This window comes from Macrobrachium rosenbergii, chromosome 7 (genome assembly GCF_040412425.1).
Source record: "Macrobrachium rosenbergii isolate ZJJX-2024 chromosome 7, ASM4041242v1, whole genome shotgun sequence".
In the NCBI taxonomy this organism is placed as follows: domain Eukaryota; kingdom Metazoa; phylum Arthropoda; class Malacostraca; order Decapoda; family Palaemonidae; genus Macrobrachium; species Macrobrachium rosenbergii.
In genome coordinates this window covers 1,809,060-1,829,436 of record NC_089747.1, presented here as the reverse complement: position 1 = coordinate 1,829,436, position 20,377 = coordinate 1,809,060, and the positions used below count along the sequence as shown (strand labels likewise).

The 20,377-nt window shown below is 37.9% G+C and overlaps 1 protein-coding gene across 2 annotated transcripts; it reads left to right on the top strand.

The window, feature by feature from the left end:
* Window positions 1-4,518: 4,518 nt before the first annotated feature.
* Window positions 4,519-19,141, top strand: hwt (heavyweight). 2 transcript variants are annotated; one of them, XM_067106263.1, is made up of 9 exons: window positions 4,519-4,623; window positions 6,459-6,702; window positions 7,652-7,762; window positions 11,671-11,853; window positions 12,176-13,510; window positions 13,913-14,021; window positions 14,460-14,568; window positions 15,929-16,048; window positions 17,692-19,141. In XM_067106263.1, exons 2-9 carry the CDS (start codon window positions 6,670-6,672, stop codon window positions 17,879-17,881), a joined length of 2,190 nt encoding a protein of 729 aa, XP_066962364.1. In that variant the 5' UTR covers window positions 4,519-4,623; window positions 6,459-6,669; the 3' UTR covers window positions 17,882-19,141. The 2 variants fall into 2 exon arrangements, with proteins under 2 accessions (XP_066962364.1, XP_066962363.1); XM_067106262.1 differs by having other exon boundaries at window positions 11,650-11,853.
* The last annotated feature ends 1,236 nt before the right edge of the window (window positions 19,142-20,377 follow it).

Below are 20,377 nucleotides of genomic sequence, written 5' to 3'. Positions count from 1 at the left end.
GAAGCGAGGTAAAATAGGCCTATAGGCCTACAGGTACTTGCCGTGTCTGGGATGCCACAAGCCATGTGTCACCTTATTGATATCCTGCTACAGCCAGTTACAATTGATTGTCCTTACTCCCATTACTTCACAACGATCAGAAACTATGAAAAACCTCTTCTTCTTCTTCGCTTTAACGTGCGTCACATAATTTCCCCTAGACCTATGCTCAGAAACTATGAGAAAAACCTATCGTCATATAATTTCCCCAAGACCTATGCTTAGAAACTACGAAAAAGCTATCGTCACTTACAATTTCCCTCTAGATATATCCCACACAAAGGACCCACATAGCTGTGCATGCAATTGCAAAGATGGCGTGGCTATCAAGGACAATTCCTTCCTGCACTTGCTCCCACCGTTAACGAACGCAAAAACACTTGTGATAGTTCCATGAAACCATCATCAGTCGGCAAATTAAAACCTCCCCCAGCCCTTGAAAAATGGCCTGCTTGGTCCTAAATCTAGGTTATGAATATGGATATTAACCTTGACTTAATTCCAGCTCCCTAAGTTGAAAGAAAAAGTATAAACAGGCATAGAAAAGAGGCTGGTACCATCTAGGCCTATAGCAGATTCAAGTTGATTTAATGGATCTAAACAGTAATTTCAAAATGTTCAAATGACAATAATATTCACTTATCATTAATTCATTCCCTTGTGAAAGGTTCATTCACACTCAATAATAAGATTTTCTTAGATTAATATTCTCGTTTTGCTGGATAGGACTACTATTATAAAATGTCAAAAGCTACAAAGTTAATTCAATAAAATGCAGCGGAGGTGGAAACCCAACTCATAACTTTGGCCAAGAGCGGCACTATATAGCTAGTAACAGGGCAATGACCTGTCCCTTCTCATCATTTATTCAGCAAGTGTTGCATTAGATCATTCTTCTTTCAGTACTGCGTCGTCTAATTTTTCATATAAATGTAAAAGGTCAATGGGAAGAAGAAGAAGAAGAAGAAGAAGAAGAAGAAGAAGAAGAAGAAGAAGAAGAAGAAGAAGAACAGGAAAAGCGGAGCTTATCTACAAAGGAAGCGGGAAACATTTTTTTAAAGTTTATAGATATAGAGAAGCATTTTCTAGGATCACATATTCCTATTGAACAAATGTAAGACGAGGGGATTAACTATGTAAACAGCTCATTCGTAGATGAGTCCATAGAAACAATTTCGAGGATCACGATTTCCTATAGGATAAATTTAAGAAGAAGCGTTTGAAGTTTGTAAACAACTTAGTCGCATGCTCTCTAGGCTTATGTTTGAGAATGACGCTACTTAAAATGTTTATTTATAATCACAGCTGCTTTTTAAACTATGCAACAAATTGTAGAAATTTCGGTAATTTTCTTTGTTATATATACAACACAGACTCTTGTTCAAAAGTACGTCATATTAAACCAAATATCATTCAGTGATTTTCTTTGTTATAATATACAAGACAGAACTCTTGTTCAAAAGTACGTCATATTAAACCAAATGTCCTATTTATTATCGCTGGTTTGGTTCGAACTCCCTCTGCCAAGCAACAAATGCTGTGAATATATCAAACCCCAACATTCATATTCATGTAATGCCTGCATTTCTGAGGAGAACATTATGCAGTTGGCTTATCTGTCATGACCTAAGCTAACCTCAACTGTCTTGGAACAGGGCACTCTCAGTCCTAACAGGGAGGAGGAAGGAACTGAGACAGTGCGTCTCTTTATAATGCCATTTTCCGGTGGCGTCTCATCTTAAAGGCTTCAAAAACTCACATTAGTCGGATAATCCATTATTATATAATGTATTGTATGTATATATATGTAATTCATACGTATGAAGAAGAAGAGTACAATAAATCATTTAGCGAGACCACGAGAGAACACGTAATGAATTTCAAGAAACGTCTACAGTGCGCCGTGCAAGACAGACTGTTGGCAGTAACTCTCTACCCCCGCCCTTAGGGGACGTTAAATGACAGGCTGGTGTAGATGAGTCAATGGCGTTGCACCCAAGGACGGAGGAAAAAAATATGCATTATGCGTCACTTGTGATACCGCCTGGTTCCGTTCGAAATGAGAAACAATACATAAATGCATCCGCATTAACTGTGTGATCTACACCGTCTTAGCCCTACGTACTGTAGGAATGACGTTGACTTTGAATCTAGCCTATATAAATTTATAGGACTAAGAATCTGAGGTTAATTACACTGACAAGAAACCACAAAAATGGTCTATGCCTCTTAGGCTCAAAATGCTTTGCGTCCATCTTCCGACGGGAAGCAGCTCTCCCAGAGACACGGATAGACAAACTACAACTCAAATTAGACAAATAAACAGACGACAAACTATAATTCAAGTTAGACAAATAAATAAGCCACAAACTATAACTCAAGTTAGACAAACAATTGCACGGACAAACTCTGGACCGGAAAGAGTGTCAAGGTTTCAATAACTCTTCTGTAGCTTAACACAAGTTCCTCCTTGAAGTTCATTCTGCAAAGTTAGTCCAGCAGATTAATAACTGAGGTCGCGAACCATGCAACCCAACGATAAATATTACAATTATTATATACACGAAGATACATCAGCATTTCACTAACATAAATATGACAGATTCAAAATTATTGTATTTAATTCAGACCCCAAGATAGGAACTGAATAAAGCATCATTATCATCAGAAATACATTAACAAGGCAATTTCATTGCTGAGAACAGTACATATACGACTAATTACAAATTCTGAGAAGTTAAGCCCTCACGGGTCTGGTTACTACTTGACTGGGTTACCATCTAGAATTCTAGATGCTATAGGCCGTCAGCACATTTGTGGGTCAGTACGAGGAGTATAGGTCTAGCAATTTCATTCCAAAATTACGCGCTGAAAACTAAGATATCATCTAGAGGCAGGGCTACACACACACATACACATACGGTATATATATATAAAGATAGATGAAAGACAGACAGACAGACAGACAGATAGATAGATAGATAGATAGATAGATAGATGATAGATATAGCAACAGACACGCCAGGCTAGCATTTACTATTCAGGTCACGGCTTCATAATACTGCACGCTCAATTATTATCCGCTTAGCGTTCCCACAGCAGTACTCGGTGTAAAAAAAAAAAAACTCTTTAGTACAATAGCGATCATACTAATATCAGCAAAGCGAGACTTCCTACAACGTGATTTCAAAACAATTCAGGAAAAACTAGAGCTTAAATGAAATCTCGCTGGGTCTTCTTGAAGTTTCATAGAGAATTCAGCATAAGTTGTCAAAGAAGAAATGGGAGAATGGCAGGGGAAAGTGGTGATTGGTTTGGGGTGGGGGTGGGGGCTGTGACGGGGTGTTGTATGGTCAGTGATGTATTGGACTCGGTTGTGGGGAGAAAGGAAAGCACAGAAACAATATTTTTGGGAGAGTTGTCATTACTAATACGTAATTATTAGACTCTTCTTGTTTTCAAAAGGAGGAACAAATGCAGTGTCCCTAAATTTGATCATAAATATAGTTCATGTACTTTATTCTTGCTAGTTTTCATAACAATGAATATATATACTGCGGTTCATATTGGTTAATTATTATTCAAGTTTTTATCAAGTTGCTAAAGATCTTGTAACGAATGAAATTTCATATTTCCCCAAGTAAAAAGCTAATCTTCAGTAATTTGGAAGTTACATTACTGGCGTTCTAAATTTGAACATTGCCCGTAAAAAAAATGGCACTTCTGCGAAAGAGCAAAAACATCCTTTGATGATGCGTCCATGTCCAAAAATACCTATGTTGAAATCCTTTAAATGGTTTCGGATTTATGATTTTAAAAAAATATGCATTGCTTGGAAAAAATTAAAATGGCTTAAATGTTAGAACTTTTGTCGTTTCATTGCTGAATATGGCAAAGAATTAGCAAAAGTTAACTTTAGATTCATGAAATTTATATAACACTGATGACACGAATAACTATGCATCCTAACTCAAGGTAACTTAAGTAATTTTGCGTTAAGCAACCTTACTTTTTTAATCACCATATCCTAAGAATCTAAAGTTTTCACATAATTTATGCAATGAAAATCAAAACTATTGTCAATTTACAATATTCTTAAATTAAACTAAGTTTACTTGGCTTGTACTCAGCCACCGCAAATCACTTTTTATTAAGTCCTTCTTCGTAAGTGAGTCAAGGCTATTTCATTAAGAGCCCAAACCACTAGTTTCTCATGAAATATTCCCATACTCCTACTCCAAGATGTTCGTATGCGCTCGCGATAACTTCCAACCAACTGTAATTTTTATGTGTTCGTTTATCGATGATGAGTTTGATTAAATAATAAGAAGTATTATAATTAATATATCATTATTATATGGTGTTTTTATTACTAAAACACATGTAAATTTGTTTTCATGGGTAAATAATTAGCGGTGAGAAGGCATTCGGACACCAGTGTATCAATGCGTAAACAAGCAGACGACGCACATGCGCGCTGGATTCGTCTGTCTGTTGTGAAGAACCGAGAGAGAGAAAGATGACGCACTCGCAACTTTTCCTCATGGGGTCTTAGGAGAATCTTCAGCCTTGATTTGAGCTTAGGTCAGTCTTTCCAGTCTTGAATTGTTTACAAATGAGGAGAGATAAGAGGATTTAATGGCGACGGAAGGGGGAGAGAGAGAGAGAGAGGTGTCAGCTGTCAATGTGTCTCTCGCCCGTTCGGAGAAAATCCCTGACTCCTGGCGATGTGGTGTGGCTTTTTATATTTCGTGGCATCTTGCTTTGCATTTGTGTAAATTGTTGTTTATTTATGTTTATTTTGTTTGTCTGAATTGTGTTTTGGTTTATGTGTTCACAGACTGGGTTTTGATTGGCAGGCATAGGGTAGATCACCAATGGCTACGTGAGGGAAGGCCTCTTTATCAAGAAGCTATCAAAAGCTGCGTGTTTTTAGTCAGAGAGTGATTTTGTCACGGGCTAAATTTGTCGTCAGTCTTTTTACTACATTAGTATGGCAAGGTTTCCTCATCCTATGCCCTTTATTTATCACACTCAAGGATTTAGCTTATAGCATAAGCCTGGGCAGGCTAGCAGCATGGAGACTAGCCTATCCCATGGAAGACTGATGAGGAAGTTGGCATTGATGTATTTTAATACAGCAACTCGATTTTTGGGTTTTATGCTGTATTTCTAGGTCATCTTAACTTGCTAAATACAAAAATCGTACTGAAATCTATCACAATTTTATCTTGCCAGGATATTTTATTTAGGCATCTTTGTTTATGTTTCTTGTTCATAAACATGATACTTGTACTGAAAATGGTGCTCATGGGAGCGATTATGGTTTCTAAGTAAAGATTTTTCACAAAATTAATGCTTTTTAACTTTGTATCATGTGTACATAAGAGTAGCATAAACAGGCTTATATTCTCCCACTGCGTAAGCCGGGTAGTATATTGTGTGGTGCTGTGGTTGCGTGTTTTTTAACACTGTTGGACTGCATTGGGCAAACCACTGATTAATGTGTCTTTTCTCCTACCCAAACCCTTTTAGCAAATGGAGCAGGGTTTTGGGCTTGGAATAAATAAAACCACGTTATTCAGGCTAACAGCAGCTGTGAATTAGGCTCAGAACAAATGAGTAGTGCAGTGATAGGATAAATGTATGTTTCATGCATATATCACTATAGAAAAGAAATCCCTCCTAAAAGAAATGTAAAAAATGACAAGATTACTTTATACTTCTTGAGATGCTGTTGCATTTTAGATACAAGGTAGCGTATCAATCCTAACCTAATACATTTTAGGGGGCTGTTTCCTACCTAACCTGTCTTAGGGTACCACCAGTAAATAATGTAATGGCTACAGAGAACTTGTGTTGTTTTACCAAAGGAAAACAATATAACTTAATGTAACCTGCCTAGAATGAAGTGCCCTCATTTACCTGACTAATTGGTGATGCAGATCCTGGAGTCCCACTTTTAGTCAAGTGTCATACTAACTGCTTGTTCCACAAATATAACATTAGAGAATTTCTCATTGGAACGGATTTAACACATTTCAACCTATTCCTTATCAAATACTGTACTGTAAAATCTAGCAGAGCTTTTCAGTTTTTTACACCTACTGTAAAATAAAGGCAAGTGTTCTTGGTAGGAAAATTTTACAGTCTCTGTGACATTTAGATCTGTAATGTAAATGGACATGTTAAGATAAAGTATTTTTATTGGGTGTTGTTTAGTACTACAGTTGCTTAAACTGTTGCTGTTTTGTATTTTGTTGGTTTTATTGGGGCATATCACAAAAGAAAATGATTGTTTTGTTGTAAACTGTCAAGCATTGCTTTTGTAATGTTTAAGATTTGCTTTTAATGTTTTAAAAGATTTGCAGAGGATAGTGCCATATAAAAAATGATGACCAATCCATCATTCTTTTCAGATTCATCGCCGTGATTTGTGCTCAAAAGGCCTGAGACCTCTGCTGTTAGGTGCCAAAATTTATACAACCCCGGATGAAGATGAGCCTATTACCCTGAATGATGAAGTGCTCAGCACAGGACGTGGCTTATGTTGAAACTCTGAAATCTTTTTATGGAACCCAAGTTGTTTAGTGGCCTGAATATGTGGTTAACTGCAGCGATGTCTTCATTATGACTAGGCAGATTCTGGCAGCAAGGTCCTTGGTAAGTTTTGATGTGGAAATTGAATTTGCTCTCTCGGAAAGTTGTGATGTAATTTTAATGTAAGAGGTTATTGAGTAGAAGTGACTTTAACTGTTTATAGTTTTTACGATGCTTGGTACTATTTGGTGGTTCTTGATTAACTTGATAATACTGTATTAAGATATGTCATACTATGTAGGTTTTATGAAATTTTTTTAGATTGTGTGGAATTATGTTATTGTGAACCACAATTTCTTGAAATTGGTTTTATAATTATCATTTTAGTTTTAAGATTCAAAGGGATATTTGCCATTTACTGATCATTGTTTTGTTTTTTGTAATTTTTTTTTGCAGTAGGCCATGCTAATGTGAATTCTGATCATCATACTTCAGATTTAGACTTAAGATGTATATAAGGGACAAGTTCAGGTTGTATTTATAAAAATATAAAAATTTGCGTTAGAAGAAAGATATTTATTCTTGTCTCTTATATTTAATAAAAGGTTTCTTTAAAATATTACTGTAAAGCAATAACTATAGGCAGTCCCCGGTTAACAGCGGGCTCGGTTAACAGTGATTTTATGGCGCATCTGCTTGATGAAAATTGGCAATTTTCGGCGCGCGAAAATCCCGATTTCCGCTTATCGGGCGCTGATAATTGGGTATTTGTGCCAATACATACCTAACAGAGGCGCCGATAACCGAAAATCGACACTCTTTGGTGCCGATAATCCAAGAAAATCACCGAAAAAGCCCCGAAAATTGCCGATTTTCGGTTAGCAGCGATTTTCGTTTTATCATCACACCCTCAGAAATGGAACCCCATCGATAACCGGGGACTGCCCATATAGCAATAACTATACAGCATGAGCTTTTCAAATAAGTTCACCAAAGAACGAATTTTCCACAGAGATTGTTTTTAACTTGACGCAGAAATTCTTGAATACTGAGACCACTTGTAACCATGCAGGTTTTTGCTGTGTTGCCCTACCGTCCAATTCCCATCCTTAGTCTTGGAGCCCAGTATGCCATGGCGCAAAGGAGTCGGCGCCAGATATATGAAACTGCCTTCGACAGTAAGGTAAATGAAATTTAATGACATATTTAGCCATACAGTTGTAAGATCGTCAGTTATTTTAAGGTACAGAACAGTGGGCTCACAATGCTTCTGCATACAGTTAATGTATTACTTTTGGTTTTCCTGTCTTCTGAAAGTTTGTGTTAGGATAGATGAATCAGCACTTTATATATTCAGTCATTGTAACTTTAATATGTGAGTATCTTGTATAGAATTTGCTTAAACTGTTATCTTGCTTTAGTAGTGTGCATCGTGTTGCAGTGGGGCTGCTTTTAAAATTTCAGTGTTGAATTATACCAACAGTAATCTGTTTTTCCTGATTGGGGGAGTGGCACTAGAGAAAAAAAAATCAGTAGTCACTGCCATAGTTATTTTTTCACTGCTATATACTTAAAACTCCCCCAACAACATCTGTTTTAGATACACAGAATTCATATCAGTTATTTTCCTCATTAGACGTACTTATCTCTTCCTTCTTGCACACACACACACACACGCTGTTGTTGATGAGAAAGTTCTTCAGTTCCAACACCTTTCCCAAGTTTCACTCCATCCAGCTGACAATATCTTGATCTCCCTCTCGAGCCTCCTAAAAAAAGCCTTAGAAACCCATTAATTATAAATAGCCCTAGTCTGCGCATTGGCTTTCTCAATTGTGTGTTAGTGAAGCTGTTATCAAAGAGGTTGTTTTAGTACGAGGACAGTGTACTGTATATTGTATATCAAATCATGACACTGCACACAAGGTAGTGAATGTGCTTACTCATTTTTATTCTCTTACTCATTTTTATTCTTTTTAATGTGCTTTCCTCAGTGTTTTGTGAGTGCTTCATTATATTACTAAAATGTATAGTTTTGTTATTCTCATTAAGGTTTTAGAAAAATGCATTAGTGGTGTGGAAGGTTTTAGAAATAGGCATAAGTGGTGAAGCAGAGTCTTACTTTTTTAAGGATGTCACTTAATGTTTTTGTTCAGAGTACAAATTATTGTTTTTTAAATGCCTTCCTCTTTGTTCTTGGCAGGTTACATCGGTTCCAAAATCCAAACTGCTTAATTGGCGGTACTGTAGTTAACTAGCAAATATAGCAGTGCCTTTAGAGAGCCCTTTGTCTTGCTTCTGGCACCCTCACCTTTTGCTTGGTCACAATACACCGCAAATGTTTTGTCTATTTTAATTCAAGGTGTATTGGTACTGTGAATTTTCCTGGTTATTTTAAAATGTTTTTTGCATTTTCATATGTTTTGTCATTTTTTTTTTGGGTGTTACCCTTTAATAATTCTGTGTCCTTACAAACCCTTTAATCTAAAGTAGCCTTACTCTGTTGGAACAGCTTCAGTCACACCAGCTTCAAAGATCTTGCAAGGTAAAGAGATATAATACACATGCCAATTTCACTCCCCACTGGCCTGGAAGGGAAGGAAAGCTTTATTCCACTTTTTGATTCCTTGGGAGTTGTTTGTGTTGCTCTGCTTCCCAAGGTCACCACTGTTTTTATCGTTATTGTGATGAGCCAAGTATCATTTTTCATTCTCATACCTTTGTTCATTCATTTGCCCCACTCTGTTGCATTATGCCTTGAGCTAAGTACACTTATCACTAGTTTAGCAATTGCCATTTGTCAGTGGTATGCTTGCCACTGCTGTGGTACTGTGAGTACTGTACTTGCTTTTTAAAGTTTGTAAGTGTAACATCATTCATATTATTCCTATAAGTCAATGAGTAATTTTTGCCTGGTTTGCTCAAGGCCAATTACTCAAGTGGAGTTTGACAACATTCAAAGAGCCATTGATGCTAACCTCAACCTTGAGATAATGGGATGCTGGAAGTCAATCATCATTGCTAATACAATAACTTCATTAGGCGTACTGGATGCATTACAACCAGAAATAGTCAGTGCATGTTGGAAGCCTTTGTGGAAAAAGTTGTAAAATACTTTAAAGGCTTCCGTGAGATTCTTAGATAAGAAATTTTGTGGGTAGAAAGAGATCTTGAGCATTGGCAGCCATAAAGGTATTTTAAGAAAAGAATTAACAGACTGTGTTCAATCATCACCTGAGGGACACCAAGAAAACAAGATGAAGAAGCAGCAGTGGGGTTGCTGAGGGAATTGGCTAATTGTTTCTGGTTGAAAAAATCTTAAGAGCAAAATTATGGAATATACAGGTAGTCATTTTATGGAACTTAAAGTTAACATCTCCCATGTGGTAGCCAAAAGATTAAAACCCCTGTAAAAACAATTTAATGAATTCAAAGGGAAAACTATCAAATTGTTTATAAAGGAACCTACTTAAACCTAAGAAACTCCTTAGATGATTTCATCTGCTCATGACGTCTCTTTCTCTTCAGAATATTTTCAATAACTTTCACTAGTTCTTGAGTTTTTAAGGTGACCTTGCAAACATGACCTTAGTGGGATTTGGAGGTACCCTGCTGAGGTCCCCGGCACCACTGACACCTGATAAGTGTGGCATGGAGATGTCTCTGGTCATGTTTTGGGTGATAGAGGCAGTCAGTGACCCTCTGGTTATAAATGGATAAACTACAGGTGTTGAATATGGTCCAGCACATCAGGCTGTACTATACCCAAAACTTTTAGTGGACCTTAGATGCCATATACGTTAACATACAGTGAGGTGCTTTGTGTTTCCCATGGTAGCTCTTGATGCAACTGGGAGTGTCGTCCAAGGTTGACTTGACTTCTGGCCAGCACATTTTGAGCATGACCACTATCTTTTTGATGTGAGAAGTATAAAGGGTGTCTTTCTTAACTCCATTTGGCCAAGTAATTACATCATGATGAGCTTCCATTATGGAGAGTCATCTTCCATCACCTTAGCTGTCACAGTTTGGCTTCTTGCAAGGCAAACAAATCCAGGTGTCCCCCCCTTGTTTTGCATTTTCAAGAGCTTAGTGTAAGTTCCTCGTTGGACGGGTCGGTACCGTTCTCGGCTAGCACTCTGCTGAGCCCGCGTTCGAGTCTCCGGCTGGCCAGTGAAGAATTAGAGGAATTTATTTCTGGTGATAGAAATTCATTTCTCGCCATAATGTGGTTCAGTTTCCAGAATAAGCTGTATGTCCTGTTCCTAGGTAACCAATAGGTTCTTAGCCACGTAAAATAAGTCTAATCCTTTGGGCCAGCCCTAGGAGAGCTGTTAATCAGCTCAGTGGTCTGGTTAAACTAAGGTATACTTAACTTAAGAGCTTAGTGTGTATGTTGTTTTGCCTCTCCATCCATACCTGATCTTTAAACGAGTGGAATGACATGTCTAGAATTTGTGCATGACACATGAATAGGCAGTTTTAAAGTAATGAGTTTGTAATGGAAAAATAATCTTGTATCAGATACAGTTTTCATTTTGTATGTTTAGTAGAAACAAACTATTTCTTTATAAAGAGGTTTTTCCTCACTCTTCACTACTTTAGTGCAGCATTTTGCATTGTATTCTTAAGTGAAAAGTAAAGGCACCAACCACTGAAAGATGGAGTACCTTATAGTGCTCTCTTACTTGCTAGTTAACTGCCATTAATCAGAGCAGTTGAAGATCCTAATCTGTTTAACCTGCTAAGAGCATTTGCGAAAGGCATTTTCAGTGTAATGGTTTGTATCAATGGAACACAAACTCTTCATTTTTCCTCTAGTAACTTTATTACAATGTAAGAATGCAGTCTTTTATTCAATCTGCTTTTGTCATATTGTGGATGTTATTCGTGATAGTTGCTTTGATAGATATCGCTTAAGCTGGCATAGGTTAGTCACGTAGTGCATGCTTTACATCCATAAGCCACTGTTACTTTCGTTAAAATATTTCATAGTCATTTAATCTAGTAGAGAATAAGAGGTTGACCTTGCCCTTTGAAGCACTTACTAATTTTCCAACTCTGCTTCAGCCTTCATTGTGCTTCCGCCAGGTGGAGAAGAAAAATGAGGACGGAGGGGACCTGATAGACCGCATTGCCAACCATCCAATCCTGCAGTTGCTAAATCTGCGCCGTCGTTCTCGACAAAATGGTCAGAACAACAACGGAAACCACCGGTCGAGGACGTTGTCAAGCAATGCAGTTGCATCTACCTCTTCAGATCCCAAGTTTCAGGTAGTGGATATGTATGTTTGTCATTTTTTAATAAAATAATATGTAGCATCTCTTATTTGTTCATATCAGACCCATGTGTCCCCTAGAGCTCAAATCACAGTTGCAGTTTAGGCTCTATACGATTGATGGTTTCATATGAAAAATAGACTTTGTTATGGAAGCTTAAGTTTTTGCCACTGTACTTTTGTTATAAATGTGGCAACTGTTTTCATCAGGTCAGTGAGAGTTTCATAACATGTGATATTAGTCATTCCCAAATTGTATGTCGGATGGAAGACTGCAGTTACGTGATGTTACAGTTCTGTATTTTTATGCATCGCAGGTTGGTGTGTACACACCAAAAGGCCGGCGTCGTGACCATGGCCGTGGCAAGGTTCCCCGCCCTGCGAGAAGTGTGTCTACGCACCACATCACTGAACATCGCGTCCGCCCCATTGGACTATCCAAGAGCGATGATGAAATCCTCAACCGTGGCTCCGACTCCCTGGACGAGGACGACTACATTGAGGATTACATTGAAGGCCAGAAAACGAAAGAGCTGTCGGCCGATCTGAAAACGTTGCACATGCACAGCGATGACTACTTCAAGAAAACAGAGAAAGACAGAAAGAACGCCAAAAACAGGAGGACAGAACTGAAGAATCGTGCCGAACTTAGCAAATCTCAGGCTATCCCCGTCAAACTGCCTTTAAGACCCTTAGAATTACGAAGCCCCCCCGGTACCGCTCCCTTACCAATCAAGTTCTGCAAGAAAACTCCTGTTGCAGAGAAAAGTCCCTCCAGTTGGTTCAGTCCTCCAAGACAAAAGGATCTCAAGTTGCCTATTAAAAAGAGTTTGAGCAAAGAGTTACTGGGCCTCAGCAGAAATTCCCCTCCATGCCAGAGTAACATTAGCCTTAATGCGTCGATGGAGGTGCTTCTCGACAGCTCATCCCAGAGGGATATCAAGTCCTGCTTCATTCCTCCTGGGGTCAACGTGAAGTACTCGAGCATTGAGAGCGTTGTTACAGGTAGCACTATGTCTAGCTTGGAGAGCCTGCGAAGTTCTATGAGTGACGGTAACAAAAGCACAGCGAGTAATGAGTCAGCAGTCAGTAGTTATAAGAGTTCGTCCTTGGGAAGTGACTCGTCCCTCTTGTCCCGTCCCTTTTTAAATCTCTGTGCCCCACACCGGTCGCTCATTCAGTCAGCAAAATTCCAGATTCTCTCTCCCATTTCCGACAAATCACAAGAGCCTTCGTCAGAAATGGGAGGGGCGTCGCAAAAGACCTCCCCTCAAGATCTGGCCGAATTGAATTCGGTCATGGCACGTCAGAAGACTCCTCTACAGCCGAGAAACATCCAAGAAGATTTCAGAAATTTCCACCACATTTTACCCGGACCTCCTCAGGAAGGTGATGTACAAGGGTCTGACAGTGGCATAAGCATTGAGTATGGTCTGCACAAGAGTAGGAAGGAAGATGCTCCTTTCAGCGATCTGCCTTTCGACATGCCAAAGCTTCGTCGACGTCTAGCAGCTGCCAAGGTGGGAAAGACTAGCCTTTCCAGCAGCAATTCTTCTATATCTTCCAGTGGTGCCACTAGTGAAGGGAATCCCAGACTAAGTCTTCCTCCAAACTTCCAACCTAATATGAATCCTGCTGTTTCCAGGTTACAAGTAAGTAGATTGCTGTGGCTACTCCTTTAATCTCGTGAATTCTGTGTCTTAATTACCTCCACAGTAATCATGTACACTGTATTACCTTTCTTCTCTTTTAATTTATTTTGGTAGATTTACCAGCCCTTTGTACAGAACGTAAGTTGATAAGTTACATTGAAAACTAGATAAATGTCCTTTTGGAGAATCATTTTCAAACATTGATATATAATTTTAGTGATTTTACAGTGGATCTGAGAGAAGAAAAAAACATTTATATACCTTTTAACAGTTGCAATGATGTTCCATACTGAAGAAGCATTGTAAGAGAATTTTTGTCCTGTTCATTTATTGCTTATATCATAACATTTGGGATTTACTGTTTACCATTATTTATTCTTATGTAGAATTCATTCTTTGCAGATATCTGAAGCCAGAAGTGGCACTTCCTCGTCTAATTCCAGTGACTGGGATACGCGGTCTTCAGCTGATAGTAGTGATGATCAGGGAACGCCAAAATTTAAAACTAAAGGTTAGTGGGAGTGCTTATATAACAGGTTGTATTTTTGTAATTACGAAGCCTTTATCTCCCGTTGGGCTTCATAGCTGCAGGTTCTCACTGCGTCTTGACTTTCGTGATGGTGTGGAGGTGGTGGAGTAGGATGATGTACGTTTTAAACTGAAGAATTGTCTCGTTCATCCTAGCAAAAGTAGAAGGTAAAATAGTCTTCCTTTTCATCAATAAGTAGACTAGTTTGCAATGAGAAAGCAGGAGTACTGGAGTTCCTTCTTAAGACTTAGTAAAGAGGTTACCATTGTGCAGTCATTGTTTTCTTTTCTTTCTTTGTATCTTACAGTGGACTGCTTATTGATCTTGCAGGAAAAATAGTAATTTACTTTAGCTGCATATTTGTGGATGCATGTGTACCATGTATGTATAACCTGTACTATTCATAATGTTTTGTTCCAGAACCTCATGGTGTACGATTTAAAAGCGGTCTTGCGCTTGATCTAGGATGTGCAGCGCTAGCCATTAAAGGAGAGAGTGTTGATGTCAAACTCCCTCTCATGAGACAAGGGTATGTCTTAATACATGTATTTTCTTTTATATTCTTGTTGAAAAGCAGAATAGTTTCTTTTTGAATTGAATCAGCTTCCAGTAGTCTTATGTTGTGTTAAGTACTGTATGATTTACCTGATGTAATAGTTCAGTCTCTTTCTTTGATGCTGTCTCTGTAATGGTTCAGTCTTTGTCCTTGTTGTCTCTGTAACAGTTCAGTCTTTTCCCTTGATGTTGTCTCCGTAATAGTTCAGTCTTATTCCTTGATGTTGTCACAATAAAATCAGTCTGTTTTTCAGCTTCTTCACTCTAGTATGTTATCAACTTCTCTCTCCGTACTTCTTAAACATCATTATTAAAGTTTATTGGACAGAATTTCAGCACTGGTCCTCACCCCAGTTTTCCCTTCCCATCCCCTAAAGACTTTCAGTTCCTGCCTATACCTATCATGGCAGAACGTCTGTTACTGTATCTAATAACTGTTCTGATAGTTCTTGCTTTTCTTTTTTTGGTCTCCTTCATTGTAGTGAATATTACCTTGTTTCCAAAGATTCTTTTAATCTTTATTATTCTCTCATTTATTTATTCCACTTCTATCATGTCCTACCTTTGACCACTATGCTTACTTTATTTATATCTTGCCTTGCTGCCTTCCGCCAGAATTTGTATTTTTCCTTGTCACTTGAATTTTAAACTAGTTTAATGAGACCTGAGTCAGATTTCTAGGACTTCAGGACTTGAATGAAGAATCTGCTCTTGAATGAGATGTGAAAACTGGAGCAAGGTAAAGTTAGTTGGAAAGCCAGGTTGAAAGAGACCAAAAGGAATAAATGAAAAGTAAAATTAAGGAAGCGGTGCATTTGGGACATAAGAAGGGATTCTGCAAAGAATCTTAAGTAGGCCACCATCTGCAGTACCACACAAGGCATGCTGTAAGTGGCACCCCTGTACAGAGTCAAAGCTCTTCGTGGGGCGAGTCGGTAGAGCTGTGGACTAGTGCTCGCTAGGCCCGAGTTCGAGTCTCCGGCCGGCTGATGAAGAGTTAGAGGAATTTATTTCTGGTGATAGAAATTCATTTCTCGCTATAATGTGGTTCGGAGTCCACAATAAGCTGTAGGTCCCGTTGCTAAGTAACCAATTGGTTGTTAGCCACGTAAAATAAGTCTGATCCTTTGGGCCAGCCCTAGGAGAGCTGTTAATCAGCTCAGTGGTCTGGTTAAACTAAGGTATACTTAACTTTTGTACAGGGTCAAATTAGTGCTTACAAAACTGACAACTCTCATGGGTGCAATATTACTTAGTGCCACATGCAGAAAACACATAAAACTATTTTTGCAGAACTGTTGAATTTGACTTTAATATACTATATCTGTTTACAGATGGTATCACGGTGCATTAAGCAGAACAGAAGCTGAAAGTACCCTTCGGTCGTGCGCTGAAGGTAGTTACCTCGTTAGATCACTAGATGCCTCAAAACATGAATACTCCCTAGGTCTCAAGTAAGTACAGGACTGCCGGTTAGTCAACTTTCCTAATTTTCTTATAATGTTTTGTATATTTGTAGTTTTAATTTATGAGAACCAGTGATAAGAATTTAATTTTAAAAATGAAACTGATTTTTTCAATACAAACTTGTCACTTTAACAAAGCCTATTTGCATGTTGAGTGTGAATATTTTAGAAGAAAAAGAAGTGGATCAGGTGGCTCAGGTAGATTTGTGCGTGCACTTTAGAATCCTCAAGTCCCTGATAGGTAATTGTTGTTAAAATAATGAGTTAATATTGAAAGAAATTAGCGTTTTATTCTATTTCAAACCCATTATTTTAACAAGAGTCTAAATATCAATTTAGTTGGGAGTTGCAATGAGATTCTGGTGCTCTGACAAAGGATCTGAAGGGACAAGGGAATGAAATCATTCAAGGCGAGGCGCCTTGTTAATCAGTGACAACTTGTCTGAGCTAAGGAGAGAAAAAATTCCATAATTTCCAGAGTGGTTTATGGAGAGGAACATACTGGAAGTGCCTCTCTTTATGAATGAATGTAATGAGGTACAGTGTGTATTTAAATCAGATCTTAGAAGATCTGGCTCAAATCAACAGGACCAAGAAGTCTCTTGGTTGCTTGAAGCACAAAGAGAAACCTTAAAAACTTCCTGAAAGAAGTCCTTTGGGGGTCCCCTTCTTAGAAGGAACTCTAGATGAAGAAGTTGCGCACTAGATAAAGTACTTGCACGTTCTCCAGTGTACTTCCTAACTTTAGATGCCTTAGCACAATCAGAGATCCCTCACAAGAGTCGTAAAATACTGATGTAAGAACTGATAAACTGAGGCGCCAGGAAAGGCGATGAATGACTAAATTCATGTTGAGGATGGATGAAGAGAACTTGTCATGTCTGGGCAGAAGGATGTGGACTTACAATTGCAACTGGGTAGTCCTCAGAATTTCATTCTTTAAAAGTGTGAGACCTATAAGCTGGAGGAGAAACTGATGCATCATGTGATGATCCACCAGCAGTTAGTTACATTATTGCTATTGTGCAAGAATGTGACATAAACTGATGTTAGGGTATACCGTACATACATACATTGTTGCATGTATACATTTTAAAAATACAAATATTAACATTTTTTGTACAGTACAGTACAGTATTATTAAAATTACTACTGTATCATTAAATTGACTCAAACAGTATTTTTTTTTTTATTAAATATTAAGAATAAGACTCAACCAGTTTCTGTGTTGTTTTCATTAATCTCATGTTATAATTGTGCAAATTTTGCAATTTTTTTGGCCACTAGATATCCATAAACTTATCATTCTTTATGAAACAGGCAAAGTTTGGTAGAAGATGACCAGTTGATCACTTCCATGTACCTCTTATGCTATAATCTTATTTTCCCTTTATCCATGTACCAAGAACTGTAGTATTTAGAGAATTAATTGTCTCCTATTTTTGCAAGAGTTTACCTTAAGAGTTTACTTTAGGTGTCAACTAATATGCTGGCATATTTAGTAATTATAATGATTGCCAAGGTTTGATGTCCTTTTTAGACATTTCATGGAAATCTAATGCAACAGCAGATAATCAGCTTGAGTATTTTCACGCTCACATTCACAAAATCCTGAATTCAAACTCTTACAGATCTGCGCGTGGCTATATGCACCTTCGGATACAGTTTGACTGCAAGACTGGCTGTTACATGCTGGGGCGAGGCACAAAGCAGTTTCCCTCAGTGCCTCACATGATCCACCACCACAGCATCTTCAGGTTGCCCATAAAAGGCGCAGAGCACATGGTCCTGTTGTATCCTGTGATTCACGAAACTCTCTAGTCATTCCTCTTTTCATCCTTACAAGTTTTTTTGTGAATCTACAGCCTAATTAGGCAGTCTCGTCTGAAGTTTTATCAGTTAGTCCTAAGGGAGAAGAGAAAAAAGTTTCCTTTGAGTTTTGAAACGAGGAAAAAAATAATGACTTCAGAAGGCAGTGCTGATTACGCTGTAGGTTAGAGATGCAACTGGTTGCCAAATGAAATGCCAAAAAGTTGAACTATTCTTCCACTTATATCTGTATTGATTGTATTATGTATTTTGATAGTCTTCAGTAGCAGACGGAAACACTTCTTCTTCATTGTCTACTAAAAAATATGAATACTGTATTGTCATTTAATGAGTATCATATTGTAGTGATATTTAGTATCCAGGCCAATTTTTTCATAAAATATGCTGTGAAATACGGTACAGTATTTAGTCATCACTTTAGAAAAAGTTGACACTTTGATTACGTAATTTTTGTCGACTTCAAAAGTGCATTGAAAATCAAACTCAAAATCTGAGAAAACCTAGCTATCTCAGGGGTGTGTTTTGATTCGTCAGACTTGACACTTGCATCGCAAGATTTTTGTTCTGCTCTCAGTTTTTTGTACAATTGAAACTTGAAGATTACATGGATCAGGGTAAGTTGCTTGGGATCAGGGTGAATTATATTGGTTAAGTGTCTTCAGGAACATGTCGGTGATATTCGTAAAAAATGTTATAACTGGTAATGGTTTTGTGTGTGCTGGGACAGAAGAGATATTCAGTACCAAAGCTGTTATTTTTAATGCTCACGGCTGGGTGCCACTGTGCTGATTTGTGGAGTGGTGTCGTCAGAATCTGTGGATTCAAAGTAAAATAAGAAATGGAAAACGGCTGCTCGACAGTCATCTAATGCATTGCTCTCTACAGTGAAGTGAAAAGTTAGGCTGAGCTAGTCCAGCTCTTTCATAATTTTAAATATTTTCCTATCAGATGTGGCATGAAAAATAATTTTGGTATTGTGTTTGGTTTATTCACGAACTTGTAACTAATTATTGTCCTTGGGTTGAAGCATAGGTTGTGAAATGTATTCCTTGGCATTCAGCTGTTATTTTCTGTGAAAGTCTGAAATTCCCTGCAAGTTTGAGCACAGACTGTAATACCCATCACAGATGTTTCCACAGTGGAAAGAAAAATGAGTTAATATGAACAAACAAGGTAAAAAGTATGTTTTAGGGTAACGTGCTGACACTACACAAAGTGCCAAAAGTATGAAGCTTTGTACAACATTCATTTGAGAGTCCATTCAGTCACTGTATGCATACGGAAGTTAATTATTCATCCCATCCTGTTACAAGAGTCCACACCAGTAGCAATTTATACGAAGTGAGCACTGTAACCGAAAATAACCAGTACAAGTACATTGCTTCAAGCCCAGATTCCATTGATTTCCTCAAACAACAAGGAACAGTTCTGGATAACTCAGTTACCTAGCACTTTAGGTGAGAATTATACAGGTCTAAATATTAAGAGATACTGTTTTTATTGGTAGTATATCATTGCCTTTACTTTATTGTTATGGTATTCAAAGGGATGGCCAAAAAATTTATGGAGATGACAGTTTACCAGTGTTGAGAGATGCCATTATAATTGAGTATAGACCTGCATTCACTAGCTAAAGCATTTGATGGCCCCACCTTCATTCTTATTTGCATTTTCCTTTCCATCTCATCTGTGTGGTTTCTCTTCCCACCACTTCTGTCTCTTGACTTTTATGTGGCTTGTTTCTAAATATGGTGCTAAGAAAAATGTCATGATTCTGTTAAAGAAAAGTCAGATTAAGCCAGGATGGATCATTTGATCTTTGCAATATTCAAGTGATTGAACTCATTAAACGTATTCAGGCGAGACATTATGAGTATTGCTCACAGGCAGCTCTAGTAGACTTGATGGCATCAGTGAGAAGAAGTAGGGGACATAAGTTTTACAAAAGATTTGGTGCTTTTCCAAAACTTGTGCATTTTAGAGACTTGATATGAACTCTAAGGAGGATTTATCTCTAAAAGAAAATGCATTAGATTAAGTAGCTAAACAGCCAAAATGCATAAAGCTGATGTAATGGTGTTAACAGCTAAAAGCTGTTTAATGTAGTTTGAATACAAAATAATACATTACTGTATTGCTCAGGTTACTGAATGGGGAGGGAGAAGGTAGGCCATACCCTGAGTGAGGGGATCTCTCAACCTTTGTTTTACCAGGCTAATTTTATCCAGTTTTTTGTCCATTTGTTTTGGGTATCATAATGTATGGCTAAACTTCAGCAAAAGGAAGTTTTTACCAATCAGAAAAAGGTGTATAAGCAGGTTAGATTAGTTTGTTTTTCATATATAGCCAGGCCATTTGTAAGAGCTCAAGATGTTGAAACTGTGGGGAATACACAAGGTTTGCCTCACACAAAGACAGGCTAAGAAATGCCCCAGAAATCCTGCCACTGCAGAAAAATTGATAACGAGGAAACACGGTATAGGAAGA